Below are 15776 nucleotides of genomic sequence, written 5' to 3' on the forward strand. Positions count from 1 at the left end.
ATGGGGCAATTTGCCTCCCTTACGCCAGATTTGCAAAATTAAGAAAAGTTAACACCCTAGGCCATATGTGACAGACATTAGCTACTATGTACTCCCATGACCATCCTAACTAGAAATAATAGTCAGTCCCCAATCAGATTAACAAGCCAGGAGGGGACCCCTGTTACACAGCTCAGCAGATAAAGGTGCTTGCTCTGCACATCTGTTGACCTGAGTTTGAACCCCAGAATCCATGTAAAGTAGAAGGAGGTGTAGGGGGAGGAGCCCCTTCTTCTACCTCAGACTGCCAAAACTCTTGCTTGCACAAAGGCAGCCACAGTTTGATGCTTATGTAAGGACCTCTGCTCACTAGTTGTCTATGCAGCCTCAGACTGTTGCCACTCTTGTTGCTGATCCTTGTAGCTAAAATTTAGTTTTTCATGATCTATAATCTCCTTACTTTGCCTTTGGGTATAGCCTTAGTTTACTGGCATGTGTTCCCGTTGTGAGATGGCTATTCAAAAGAAGTAATGTCTTTTGGAAAATTATTTAGATGGACAGTTAAATATCCTCCACCTAGTTATGCCAACACTTGTAAAGATGTAATGAAAGGAAAACATCCTAATCCCAAGAAGGGCTTCCTCTCTGCAATTTGATGTCCTGGGTCCAGCCTCAACTACTGACCAAGGTATTCAACCTCTATTTGCAGAAATGGAGATAAGCCCCCACTACTCAGGTCAGAATCTGACTAAGGGTGATGAGTGGGTTCCACAGCTGTGCTAAACAGTTGAGATGGAATAAGAAAAATGGGCACAATGCAAGCAAGATCACTAATGATTTAATATGAAGGAGAGCTATAACCTCCCCACCAGTCCAGCTTCCATTCCCCATTGTCAACATTATCCAACTGTGATCCAGAAGTACTAATTGAAGGAAAGCAGACATTTTGATCACATTCACACAACTTACTGTAGTATATTGTTACAGTTCTATTATGACTTCTTTTCTTACTATGCTTTATAAATGTGATAGGAGCCAGGTGGTGGTGGCACATACCTTTAATCCCAGCACTCAAGGCAAAGGCAGACAGATTTTTGAGTTTGAGGCCAGCCTGGTCTACAGAGTGAGTTCCAGGACAGCCAAAGCTGTTACAGAGAATAACCTTGTCTCAGGGGAAAAAAAAAGTTTTGCTTTTAGGTTGAATTTTTATTAATTTCATCCAGTCCTAGCTGAAATGAACATCTAAGAATTAACTCCTAAACTCATTTGAAACTAAAGGAAAAGGAATTGGGTGGAGTGAGCTCTAAATAAAAGCTTAGATCCTGATTTCACTCGAAAAGTTTGGTCCAGAGCTTCCCCATGATTAATTTAGCCTATGAACAGGTTACATTAACCTGCTGTATTTTGTCATAAATGTAATTAAGGTTTGTATGCTAGAGTACTTCATATAACTATATTGCTGTGTACTAGTTAGCTTTTATCAACTTGACACAAACCTATACACGTTTGAGAATAAAGAATCATAGTTAAGAAAATACCTAAGATTGGTACATGAGCAAATCTGTGGAGCATTTTCTTGATTAATGATTGAGGTGGGAAGGTACCACCCTGGGCAGGTAGGACTGCAGTATGTAAGAAAACAAACTAAGCAAGCTAGGAAGTGCAAGCAAGTGAACAGTGTTCCTCCATGGCTTCTGTTTCAGTTCCTGCCTCCAGATTCCTGCCCTGATTGAGTTCCTGCTACCTGGAAATGTAAAATGGAATAAACACACTCCTCCCTGTGTCGGTTTGAGTGAGAATGGACCCCACAGGCTTGTGTATTTGAATGCTTGGTCTCTAATTGGTACAACTATTCAGGAAGGATTAAGAAGTGTGGCTTTATTGGAGGAGGCGTGTCACTGGGGGTGGGTGACACACCCATCTCATTCGCAGTTAGCTCTCTTTGCCTCCTACTTTTTGTTGTTTTGTTTTGTTTTTCGAGACAGGGTTTCTCTGTGTAGCTTTGCGCTTTTTTCCTGGATCTCGCTCTGTAGCCCAGGCTGGCCTCAAACTCACAGAGATCCACCTGGCTCTGCCTCCTGAGTGCTGGGATTAAAGGCGTGCGCCACCACTGCCCGGAGCCTCCTGCTTTTTAAAAATATATATACTTTATTTATTTTATGTGCACATTTATCTGTGAGGGTGTTGGGTCCTCTGGAACTGGAGTTATAAACAGTTGTAAGCTGCCATGTGGGTGCTGGAAATTGAACCTGGGTCCTCTGGAATTCCAGAATAGCCAATGTTCCTAACCACAGAGCCATCTTGCCTCCTACTTTTGAGAAAGGATATAAGCCACAGCATCATGCCTGCCTGCCTGCTGCCACGACTCTAACTGTGATGCTTCTGGATTCTAATCCCTTGGAACTGTAAGCCCCAACAAATGCTTTCTTTCATAAGTTACCTTGGTCATGACATTTTATCACATCGCCGGGCAGTGGTGGCGCACGCCTGTAATCCCAGCATTTGGGAGGCAGAGCCAGGTGGATCTCTGAGTTCGAGGCCAGCCTGGGCTACCAAGTGAGTTCCAGGAAAAAGGCGCAAAGCTACAGAGAAACCCTGTCTCAAAACACACACACACACACACACACACACACACACACACATTTTGTCACATCAATAGAAAAGTAACTGAGACACTCCCCAAGTTGCTTTTGGAGAGTTTTATCACAACAATAGAAACTTAAGATATTCTATTATAGTTCTTGGTCAAATAAAAATAGAGATTTCATAGACATTAGCTTTCTTTTGGCACCAAAGCCATGCACCTTTCCTGCTAGTTATGGTTAGATTTTGGTGTCTTCATCACAGTGTCCTGGGTTCAGTTCCCAGTCAGACAACCATGGCAAGTTTTTAGCCTCCCATTTAAGAAGCTTTAGCTTACTACTGTGTAATCCTTTTTATGTCTTATCAAGAATGAATGCCTTTAACAGCTAAGCAGTGGTAGTGCACACCTTTAATCCCAGCACCCAGGAGGCAGAAGCAGGGTCTCTGAGTTCAAGGCCAGACTGATCTACAGAGTGAGTTCTAGGAATCCTTTCCTTTTCTTCTAAGAGCTTAAGATAAAATTAAATGCCTATTAATGGAGAATAAAGATGGGCTCACTTACTAGCCTCAAAAACATGTAAAAATCACTTACTTCCCTGAAACATTGAAACCACATAGATAGTGTTGATGTTGGGTGTCTTCCTCAATTGTTTCTCCCTTATTTTTTCAGACAGGGTGTCTCACTGAACTTGCAATTTACTGATTCAGCTACAGTTGTTAGCTACTAAGCTCTAGGGATCTGCCTTTCTCTATCTCTCTAGCACTGGATTACAGACATGCATTGCCATATCCAGCTTTTTACATGAGTGTTGGGTCTAAACTCAGGTCCTCATGCTTACATAACAAGCACTTTATGAACAACTATTTTCCCAGTCCCAAGAAAGCAACATCTAGGCAGGGGATGTAAAGCACCTCAGTTGGTAGAATGTTTGCCTAGCATGCATGAAGTTCTGGGTTTGATTCACAGTATTAAGTAGATCAAGCATGATGGTGTATATCTATAAACCGAGAAGTCTAAGGCCCATCTAGGCTACATGAGACCCCATCTCAAAGGAAAAAAACAAACAAACAATGGTCTGGCATGGTGGCTCATGCCCTTAATCCCAACACTCAGGAGGCAGAGGCAGGAGGATCTCTATGAGTTTGAGGCCAGCCTGGTCTACAGAGTGAATTTCAGGACAGCCAGGACTATGTAGGGAGACCCTGTCTGAAAACAACAACAACAACAACAAAACCCAACTGTTTGCTGCCTGTGAGAAACATACCTGATTGGTAGATTCATACAGGAAGAGCATGAGTGATGGAAAGAGCATGGAACAAATGCAAAACCAAGCACAGTGATAGAAAGTGACCATCATCAGGCATTGTCTCCCTCTTGCTGAGGTGACAAGGTGGGAAGGCTTCACTTTTTTCTCTTGCTTTTCAATGTTCACAAGGCATGACAGAGCGATGAGTCATTTTCCCTCAGATCTACAGGACAAAGTGTTGTATGGACCAGGTTCTGTCTTGTCAGCTGGTGCATGCAAGCTTAGACAATGACCTTTGTAGAGCTGAAATTATACATGTGATCTCTGTATGCAGGACTTGCAATGGGGAGAATATAGGGGCTGCCTTCCAGTCATAATGACTCACCCATAGACCACACCCAGCTAGCTGTTTCCTCACACAGGCATGATCTGCCAGTGCATGTGTGGGAAATTCCCAAGAAGTGGCTGCATTTCTACTAAATGCCTCTGAGGAGCTAAGACTGGAAAAAACAACCAAAACAATCTAAGAGGGAGCAGACACTGAGTGATCCTCCACACCCTGCCACACTAGTTCCTGTGCCCAGCTGCTACTCATCCATACACAGGTTGTCCAAATTTTTCTCCCAAGATTCCAACCAAAGATCCCAAGTAGAAGTCACTGTACTTCTCTCTGCAGCACATCCAGAGTTTCTCATCACATAGGTCTGAGTTTGGAAATCTGTCTTAGTCACAGCCAGATTTCTATACCCTTACTGGTTCTTAGGGTGGTTACTTAGCTGGTGAAGAGGAAAGAGCACTGAGACATGGAGAAATAAATATGCAAATGTCTATGATCCCCATAGCCATCAGATTTGATAAAGTTGTGGCAGAAGAGTAGCGTGGAACATATAAAGTATATGTTATATAAATTAGTATATAAAAGGAAACAGTGATAGAAACAACCCAGGGGAAAAATTTCAGGGAAACCCCATCCCCAACTGAAGCTTAAGTGTACTTACAAGAGCACACTGTATAAATAATATATTAAGATCCCGATATGTTGGTTAGCCTCTGATCTTTCTCCCTAGCTATGGCCCATCTCCCTTCTAGGAAGTACTCCAAACTTTCTCTGCTTGTAATTCTACCACATCCCTGTACAATTCCTTGTAGGGTGCCCTCTAGACTCCAATCTTAGCCTACAACTGAGCACAGCCTGTGTTTTCTTCATCTCTGCTTGTCAGCAGTGTCCATGAGTATCCCGATAGTCTAGACCACAACAGTTCATAAAATAGTTGTATAATTATGTAGTGAATACAGCCATCTAAAGGTGTGTGGATTCTCAGGCATCAAAGGCTGGAACAACGATAGATGTTCTGGTGGTAACTATCATTAGTTGTGCTACAGGATACTGAAAACTATACGAGCCTCACCTAAGGACAAACATAGGTGGTGCCACGGGCTGACACTTCACAGCCATGTGAAGACCTTCCTTGGAACCCAAGATAAATGCAGGAGATGCATGGGATTGTGGCACCACCAGCCAGTTTTGATGTCACAGGATGCCATGGAACCTTCACCAGGTCCTGTAAGATAAGGCTATGGTGTGTGACATGGTAATCCCAGAATCTAGGTTTTGAAACACAAAGGGTACCTACCTTAGGTGTGAGATGAAGTAGGTACTGGGACATGTAACATTCTTAACCATTTTTTGTGGACATGAGACCTAGATGAAACCTCTGGAAGCCTTATAGTATAAACCCAAGTAGTGCCCAGGGTTGGTTTGTTTGTTTCAGAATCTCTTTTAAGTCTTATTTGCTCTGAAAATCTTCCCTAAGCACTATGGGATATTGAAAGGTAACATTGGGATCATGATTCTGCTGTCTAATCTCTTCTAGGAGTAAAATACATCCTTTGAGTAGAGGAAAGATGATGCTAGGCCTTAAAACTTTGATATGTGTAATCCTACAGATGTGGATAGGGATGTCTGTAGATCATATATTGGTAGTTTTATAGGGACCTAGTCTAAAACTTTGATAGCCATATTCCCAGAGGTAAAGAGTAAGACCTTTCTATGCCGAGTGGTGGTAGTGCACATCTTTAATCCCAACACTAGGGAGACAGAGCCAGGCGAATCTCTGTGAGTTCAAGGCTAGCCAGCCTGGTCTACAGATCGAGATCCAGGACAGGCACCAAAACTACACAGAGAAACCCTGTCTTCAAAAACAAAAAAACAACAACAAAAAAAAAAAGGGTAAGACTTTCCTTAGTCTGCAGGGACAAGAATGGGTGATGCTGAAGTTTTTTTGTTTTTGTTTTTGTTTTTAATATCCCTCGCTGTCATGGAACTCATTGTGTAGACCAGGCTGGCCTCAAACTCAGAGACCCAGTTTGGGGATTAAAGGTGTGCACCACCACACCCAGTTGATGCTGAGGATTTCGATAACATCTAGAGTCTCAGGCCATGGGTTACTGATGCTAAATACTGGGGATCCTGGTAACCATGCTCCTGGAGCAAGAAGTAACTGGGGATGGGGAGTTGTGTGGGTAACTGAAATGCTTTATTCTATACATTGATAAGATTCCAATAGCATAACCAATGTATGCTACTATGTAGTAAAATAGCAGTTACATATATTTTAATTACATACCATATGAACTAGTTATATAATATATACTACTCATGTACAAACTATACGTATCCTACAGATACACATACACATGCATACACTGTATGTACTAAATAATACTATATTATATATTATACCAAGATACACAAATCTCTTTGAATACAATTGTAAAAAGTCTCAACAAAATACTACAAAATTGTATCTAATATAAAGACACATTCCATGCTTTAACCCCGAAAAGCAATGTTTGCACCTTGTAAAGTCAGTGTAATGCATGTCCATCTCCAGTGTGCATTATCACGTATCTTTCCATGAGAAATGAAGTCGGGAGACTTTCTGTGTCCCCAACAGTCTTTCCCTAAATGAGTTCTTTCATGTCTTTGAATGAAAATGGAAAGATTGAAGGTCTTCTGACATTTCTTACACTCAGCCTTTTCTCCAGAGTTCTTTCATGGTTTTCAAAAAGAACTATAAAAATTGAAAGCCTAACCACATTACTTAGAGCTACAGGCTTTTCCCCCCCTCTATTTAATGTCTTTAAAGAAAACTGAAAAATTGAATACTTCCCCCATAGTCCTATTTATTAGTGTTTTATCTGGTATGTATTATTTCATATAAACTAAAAGAACTGGGGCATCTGAAGCCTTAACCATTTTTCACACATATACAGGGTTATTATTCAGTGTCAATCTTTCTGTGTCCTTTAAAAGAATCAAGAAAACTATTTTTCTCATATTCCTTACAATCACTTTTTGATGACTTGTTGTCCAATGAATATTTTAATGTGATATTTACCATATTTATTTGTACTCAAAGGATGTTTCTCCAATACAAGTTCATTCATGTTTATAAAGAAAATTGTAATAGATGATTCTCCATTGCTTTCATTAGTAGGGAAACTCTCCAACATGAATTCTTTTATGGTTTTGAGATACCCAGAAGAACGGAAGGATTTTTACCACATTGTTTACATTCACTTTGTTTCTTTCCTGCATGAGTTATTTGATGTGCTCTAAATGTCCTGGGACCGTGAAAGGCTTTTACATACCTCACATTTAAAAGGTCCATTTCCAGTGTATTTATTCAAAAGCCTGTGAGAGAAATTGAGGGTTTTCCAGAATTTACATTCATAAGACTATTTAGTAATCAATTTCAACTGGAAGTGAAGGCTTTCCCACATGATATTCATAGGGTCTCTCCCCTGTATGAGTTTGTTCATGTTTTTGAATGGAAGTGGACCGACTGAATGCTCTACCACATTGTTTACATTTATAGGGCTTTTCTCCAGTATGAATTCTTTCATGTATTTGAAGAGAACTGGAAGCACTAAACCACTTGTCACATTGTTTACATGGATAGGATTTTTCCCCAGTATGAGTTCGTTCATGTTTTCGAATGTAACTGGGACAACTGAACGCTTTACCACATTGCTTACACACATAGGGTTTTTCCCCATTGTGAGTTCTCTCGTGTATTTGAAGTGACGTAGAAGAACTAAACCATTTACTACATTGTTTACATTCATAGGGCTTCTCTCCAGCATGAGATGTTTGATGTCTTCTAAATACACTAGAAAAAGGAAACACTTCCTCACATACATTGCATTTAAAAGGCCCATTGCCAGTGTGCTTTATCATGTGTGTTCGAACACTTGTGAGAGAAAAGAAGGCTTTACCACACTGTTTGCATTCATAGGGCTTCTCCCCAGTATGAGTTCGTTCATGCTTTCGAAAGGAACTGGAACAACTGAAGGCTTTACCACACTGTTTACATTCATAAGGCTTCTCTCCAGTATGAGTTCGTTCATGTTTTCGAAGGGAACTGGAACAACTGAATGTCTTATCACACTGTTTACATTCATAGGGCTTCTCTCCAGTGTGACTTCTTTCATGAATTTGAAGATAACTGGGACAATTGAAGGCTTTTCCACACAGTTTACATTCATAGGGCTTCTCTCCGGTATGAGTTCTTTCATGTTTTCGGATGGAACCAGAACAATTGAAAGCTTTCCCACACTGTTTACATACATAGGGCCTCTCTCCTGTATGAGTTCTCTCATGTTTTCTAAAGGAACTGGAATGACTGAAAGCTTTCCCACATTGTTTACATTCATAAGGTTTCTCTCCTGTATGAGTTCTTAGATGTATTCTAAATTCACTGGGGAAATGAAAGGCTTTCCCACATAACATACATTTATAAGGTTTACTTCCAGTGTCCATTGTCATATGTCTTTGAATACTCATAAGAGAAATGAAAGAGTTCCTATATTGTGTAAATTTATATGGCTTCTCTGAATATTCTTGATTTTCATATAGGTTGTATCCAGAGTCAGTTATGATGTGCCTATTAAGGAATGAACAATATATGAAGACTTTTCCAGACAAGTCATATTTACATGGTATTACGCAACTGTGAACTTTTTTTTTTTTTTTTTCCAGAATCTCAGCCAGGCAGTGGTAGCACACACTTGGGACGCAGAGGCAGGAGGATCTCTGAGTTTGAAGCTAGCCTGGTCTATAGCATGAGTCCCAGAACAGCCAGGACTACATAGTAAAACCCTGTCTCCAAATACAAAACAAACAAGATTTGGAATTCTCACTGAAAGTTTGCCCACACTGACTTTTACAATCTGTACTTTTACAGAATCTACCATATGCCTTCTGTACAAAAAGAGACAAGCACATTATTGATGGCTGGTTTATTACTGATTTTCTATTTAGTAATGTCTTAGACCTACATTATAACTAATATCAGAGGAAATCCAGGTGTCTTGGCATGTCTTAATTATTAGAAAATAAATGGAATAATTTCTCTGAAACAAGGCTTCCCCAAATCCATTATCAAAACAGTGATAGTCATATAGTTTCTTAGTACTATGCAGAAGTCAACTACCTTGAAAACATAAAACTCTGTAAAACAAGAGAGAGAAAGAAAGAGACAGAGAGCACACAAACAAGCTAGTAATAAATGCTTAAAGTTGTGCTAATTTGTTTAGTTTGTTTACCAAAGTTTACATGACATGCTAAAGTTCCCTCAAGGAACATCATACCCTTTTGTGAACACAAATTACCTTAGCTTTATCTCAGGATTTTTGTCCTCCTCAATGTTCTGGTCTTCCCACCCGTTCTCTAAAATATAGACCAAGGAAAGGCACTATTAATTATGAACTTCAAAAAATTAATAGCAGCTTTGAAGTTCACTGTACACTGAAAATAAACCCATTTATTCATTTAAAAAAAGTAGTCCCTTTCCACATTTCAAATTGATAAAAAATTCCTAGAGTGTTTTTTTTTTTAATTAAGTAAAGAAATGTTATCATTCTTACCTATATAATTCAGGTTCCTAAAGACTTCTTGCATCACGTCTGTGTAGAGATTCTTCTGGGAAGGATCCAGCAAAGCCCACTCTTCCTGGGTGAAGTTTATAGCCACATCGTCAAAGGCCACTGAGTTCTAAAATATCCCACAATGTGTATTGGAGGCTGGGTAAAACTTATACCACTAGGAATCTATATTCTGTGTGTAGATGTTTACATGATTTTGTGATTTCCAAATATTCGTTCCATGATTTGGTCATCTAAAAGTTTATGTACTTAGTTGTTTACATACAGCTGTATTAGTATTATAATTCAGTTGAAGCACTCAGCAACAACAAAGTAAAAAACACCCTTCTCATTGGTAAATCCAGGAAGTAAGATATTTCTTGGTTATCCCTAATTTATCATTATATAGTATATCTCCAATACATGCTGCTAATAAACCCTACTATCTGCTCTACAAAACAATGCTAATATTTGTACTGTGGGAGTTCTTATTGTTTGAAGTGACTAGTCACAAAATTGGACCTTTGCTGGTGTTTATCAGGGACCTCAGGATTTGGGAGAAATTCTAAAAACACAAGTGTTAGAGTAACTAAGAACATTTAGAGTCCTGGGTGACTAACTTAGAGGAATTGAAAAATTAATGCAAAGTTTCATATGAAATTATACAGCGCTACAAGAATCCTGAGAAAGAACACAGTAAGACTGGGGCTGCTTAATGTCAAAACTTGCCTCTTAAAGCAACAGTAGTCAAGATCATTATGTAATAACACACAAGTAATGACACAAAGAATATCATGTGAATGAACATCCACAGATTCCAGGGGGAATAAAGTCAGGGGAATGGCTGTGGGGTGCTCCAAACACACATGCCTCCACAGATACACGAAAGTACAAGCAGAAACAACTTTGTCAAAAATTTAAATATTCACCAATTGTGCATCAACCATGTGAATGTAAACTTATAAAAACGTGAAAATGGCAAGAAAGCCTTGTGTAGCTTCTCATCCTTGTTTTAACCTGTCTCTTATATGCTAACAGTCTTAAAGACACCAGCCTAAGTTCCCAGTGCAGGAGCAGAGTAGACCTTGTTTTGCATCAAGTAAAAAAGCCTACATCTACCTGGAAAAATAAATTGCTGCTTATATCCACAACATGTACATACCACCTAAACTATGGGGGGAGGGGAGTTGTAGTGAAAATTTCATTCAGAAATTATTCAAAAGTACCCAAGTATAATGTGAAATTGAGAAAGCTCCATGCATCCCAAGAAATTTTAAGGACAAAAACTCCAACCTGATTATATGTTAAAGGAATACCCTCTTACACCACCCCCCAAAAGAAAAACTGAAAGAGTGAACTTTTGCTGTTTCTTCTAATTTTTCTGTTTTAGTATATGACATTCACAGAAATATGTCAAAACACTGGTTGAATAAATAATAAAGGACAATAGAACAAACTGACTGCACATAAGCAATACAGTCTCTGCAGTATTTTGGAAATGGCGGCTGGAGAAATAGCTAAGCAATTCAAAAGCACTTGTAGCTCTTGCCAAGGACCAGGTTCAATTCCTAGTACCCACATGTCAGCTAACAGTTAACCATCTATAACTCCAGTTCTAGAATTCCTAATGTCCTCTTCTGGCCTCCAAGGGCACTGCATGCATGTAGTACACAAACATTCATGCAGTCAAAAAAATACCCATACACATAAAAGTAATTTTTTGCTGGGCAGTGGTGGTGCATACCTTTAATCCCAGCACTTGGGGGGCAGAGGCAGGTGGATCTCTGTGGGTTCGAGGCCAGCCAGGTCTACAAAGTGAGTTCCAGGACAGCCTCCAAAGCTACAGAGAAACCCTGTCTCAAAAAACAAAAAACAAAAACAAAAAAAGAAAACAATTTTAAAAGAAAATGTTCTGGACAGTATTTTCATTACATAAATGGACACAGCCTTCAATAAATAAGAGCAGATAACAGAGAAAGTGGGGAAACCGATTTTCAATTATCCCATATTATAATTTTCAAATGTCCATTCTTCAGTTAAGGAAAAAAATACCAAGTATAGAGAAACAATGAGGAAAAAATTTGAGACAAACTATCTTTGAGGAACATTTGACACTACAGTCAATAAATACTATACTCACTAAATAAGACTTTTTAAATAATCAGCTGTCTTTAATACATGTAACATAAAATAAGATGTCAAATTACATAGGGAAAACTTCTAGAATTTGAAATGCAAAGTGGAAAAATTCATAATTACAGTTAGGAACACCAAAATACTCCTCATCAGTAATTGACAGATCCAGTAGCCCGAAAAAGCAGTAATAGTAATATTGTTCTTGAACAACATCAACCAAAAGGATTTCATTGATATTTCTAGAACACTTCAGTCCACAGCAAAACTAAATGGTAGATCACATCCTGAGTGATCAAACACATCCTAACAAGCAAGTACATAAAGTATATTCTAAAAATACGTAAGCATTAAATAGAAATCAGTAACAAATACAGTTAGAAAGCCTCTAAACTGGAAGTAAAATCACAAAGTACAAAATCACATGTGAATCAGATAGTCATCAACTAAAGGAACTTGAATAGTTCAAGGAAAAGAAACTTAAGTTGGTCATATGAAACTCTGTGGAATATGGTTCAGGCAGTACACAGGTAAAGTTTAAAGCACCAAATCCACACATTCTTGAAGATTTAAAGTCGACCACTTAATCTTCCACTTGAAGAGTAAGGTGACCTGTATCAACCCAGAGAAACTGAGGAGGTAACAATGGGTTTGTAATGAAGAAATCAATGAGGGGCTGGAGCGATGGCCGAGCAGTTAAGAGTGCATACTATTCGTGTACGTTTGATTTCTAGCACATCAGAGAGCTCAGAACCACCTGTAACTCCAGTTCAGGAGGATCTAATACCTTCTGGCCTCCACTGTATTCACACATATACATAATCAAGAAGTAAAATCAAAGGCTGGCCATGGTGGTGTACCCTTTGAACCCCATGGTAAGATCCAGGACAGACATGGCTACATAGTGAGACCATGTTTTAAAATAAATAGTTAGATAGAGAGATAGATAGATAGATAGATAGATAGATAGATAGACAGACAGACAAACCAAATGAGTGGGCTAGCAAGATGGTTCCACAGATAAGGCACTTCCTCTAAACCTGATGGTATGAGTTCAATTTCTAACTTCCACAGTTGTCTTCTGATCTCCACACCCACACCTTGGCATGAGATTTCAGGAATTTTTCTTGCTCAGGGGAAGCAAAGAATTAAAAAAAAAAAAAAATCAGTGGAAATAAAACTCTACTTTTGATGAAATCTGCTTCTTTCTAGCTTCAAGAATATTTCACTTTGGCTGTTGGGGGTAGCAGACAGATCTCTAAGTTCAAGGCCAGCCTGGTCTACAGATTGAGTTCCAAGACAGCCAGGGATATACAGAGAGACCATATCTCAGAAAAAAACAAACATTTTTACCTTATTCAGCTCTGAGTACATTTCATACTTAAAGCTGAAGTTCAAATAAATGAACAAATATTTCAGGCTCATGAACATGGGAAAGGGGCAATTCTGAAGACGATACAGGCCTGTCAGGACCAAATGCCAAATAAGGCCATTCTCTCACCCGAGTGCTGCTGAAATACTCAACAATCACACCTCCTGGGGAGACTCCGGACTGTGACCCAAGCACACTTACTCTGCTTTGCAGGTCTCTGCCCCACTGCACTGTAGTGTTCTTTCTAATCCTTTGAGGGAAAGCTTCCTCCCTGCACAACTGAGAGACTCAAGAGGGCAGACCCTCAGTCACCAGCATCTAACTAAATACTGTGTCCCAGGAGTGGAACTAAGCTTAGGGGGAGATAATGGCTCTAAGAATTAACTATTGAAATGGAGACTATTCCGGGAGATTCCTCCAGCCCCAGGGCCTCCAGCTGCTCCCCTGAGAGGTTTCACCCAAGCCCTCAGACTGGTGTCTAAGAGGACATACGGCAGCTATAAGAAACTTGTCAGCCCCTGGGACCATTACTAAGAGGAACTAAAAAATATTGTGTCCGGTTCTATCTATTTAGCAAGGAAAATAAACAGCAATGGTTGTCACTTTTTAATCCTCCTGGACTAGAAGTTGGCATTTGGGAATACTGAGAGTGAAACGCGCACTTAGAAACTGCTTTGGGGGCTGCAGAGATGGCTCAGTGGTTAAGAGCATTTGCTGCTCTTGCAGAGAAGTGGAGTTCAATTTCCAGTAGCCACTTTGGGCAATATGTAACTGCCTACAGTAGCTCCAGGGAATCTGAGATCCTCCTCCGACCCCACAGACACCCACACATGTATGCAAACTTATTCACATAAATAAAAGCGGGATGGAAGCCTGACATCTCTGCCTTCACTCTGGGTCTACCACCTCTTTTTCTGGTTCAACCTAAGCATGTAATCTTTCAAGTACTGTCTGTCTAACCTATTATTTCATCTTCAAGGCTGAAGGAAGAACAAACCTCTCAGAAGCAGAAGTTCTCTCCAGCGAGCCACCTAGTCCCCTAGAGGTCTAAAGTGAGCTGAGACAATGATGGGCGGAGCCACACTTCGGGTAAGGCTGCTGTTTAAGCTTGCCTCGGGTCTGGCCTTCCTCTATTTAAGCCTAAAGCTCCTGCTGAAGATGAACCCGGACAGCAGATGTCACTGGACACTTCATCTGTCCCACTGGACTCACACTGACGAACTCTCCACTCTCGGCTTTCCCCCACTACCCATCTCTCTAACCGGTACTCTGGGACGGGTGGCCAAGACGAGCTGGGGTTTGCCCTACAGACTCTTGAAACAGGAAGGACCTGGAACTGGGGGGGGGGGTTCACTGTGAACCCCGGGAGCAGCCAGACTGACAGAAAGTGGATTGATGCCCTGCTTCCCATGCCTCAGGAAGCTCAGCCGTGGCTGCCCGGCAGGAACGCACAACGAGAAGCCAGCGCCCCAAGTCCTGAGGTGGGTCGGCCAGGACGTCGTGGGGGCCGATGGGACGCGCGGGGACCCGCCGCCCAGGCCACTCAGGACCGGGGGACAGCAGCGGGATCGGGCCGCGGGCTCCAGCTACGGAGGCCTTCCCCGAGGCTGGTTCTGGTTGGATGTGGCCAGCGTCGGCCAGAACGCTCACCATTTCCGAATTTCGGGCGTCCCGCGTCGTCTGCACTTCACAGGGACACTAGCTACAGAGGAGCCACCTTAGACTACGGGGAGCTAAAGACACAGAAGCTGAAGAATCAGAACCCAAGCCAAGACTGAACAGTCAAAGGAACCAAACACCGCGAGAGTGCAGCAACCTGCTCCGCCCCTCTCCTCCAGCTGCAGCCTGATTGGACAATTCTGCTCCGATAGACAGGTCCTGAGACACGCCCCCAAGTCTTGAGTGACAAAGGGCTAAAGAGACTGGGGGACAGGTCTCCTCTGCACACTAGTGATGGCCCTGCCAGGACACACTTGCTCTTGACCTATAGAAGGCATAGCCATGAGTTAATAACGTAAATATGCACATGCTATTCACAACTGGAAATTACTAATATGACAACAGTTTAAAATTTTTATTCTCAATACTTTGAGACAGGGTCTCATGTAGCTTGCCTCAAATACAATTCAGGCCAACCTTGAACTCTCAATGGTTCCTCCATCTTTTGAATGCTAGGATGACACATGTGCCGCTATGAATGATTATGCAGCACCAGGGACCAGCTAGGGCTTCTTGCATGCTAGGCATGGACTCTGCCCTCATTTTAGAAATTGAGATGTTATAATCTTCCTAGCTTGAGGAGTGTGATGGCTAATCTTGGTTGTCAACTTGACACATCAAGTAAAACCCAAGCAGCTGGGCATGCCTGTGAGGGATTTTTCTTGACTGGATCCCTTGAGGTCAGAAGACCTACCCTAAATCTGAGCCATACCTTGGTGGCAGCCCGTATAAAAGGACATGATTTAAGGAAACGTTTGTCTTTTGCCTGCTTGCCCTCAATCTCGCTGGCAAGTTCCTCTATTCTGCTGCTAAGG

General features: G+C 41.0%; 1 protein-coding gene across 1 annotated transcript; it reads right to left on the reverse strand.

Annotated features, from left to right (window-relative positions):
- Window positions 1-6318: 6318 nt before the first annotated feature.
- Window positions 6319-15057, reverse strand: LOC118589847 (zinc finger protein 709-like). Its single transcript, XM_036197485.1, has 4 exons — window positions 14893-15057; window positions 9741-9867; window positions 9486-9543; window positions 6319-8758 (listed from the first exon to the last, which is right to left on the reverse strand). Exons 1-4 carry the CDS (start codon window positions 14893-14895, stop codon window positions 7555-7557), a joined length of 1392 nt encoding a protein of 463 aa, XP_036053378.1. The 5' UTR covers window positions 14896-15057; the 3' UTR covers window positions 6319-7554.
- Between the last annotated feature and the right edge of the window lie 719 nt (window positions 15058-15776).

This window comes from Onychomys torridus, chromosome 8, assembly GCF_903995425.1.
Source record: "Onychomys torridus chromosome 8, mOncTor1.1, whole genome shotgun sequence".
In the NCBI taxonomy this organism is placed as follows: Eukaryota; Metazoa; Chordata; class Mammalia; order Rodentia; family Cricetidae; genus Onychomys; species Onychomys torridus.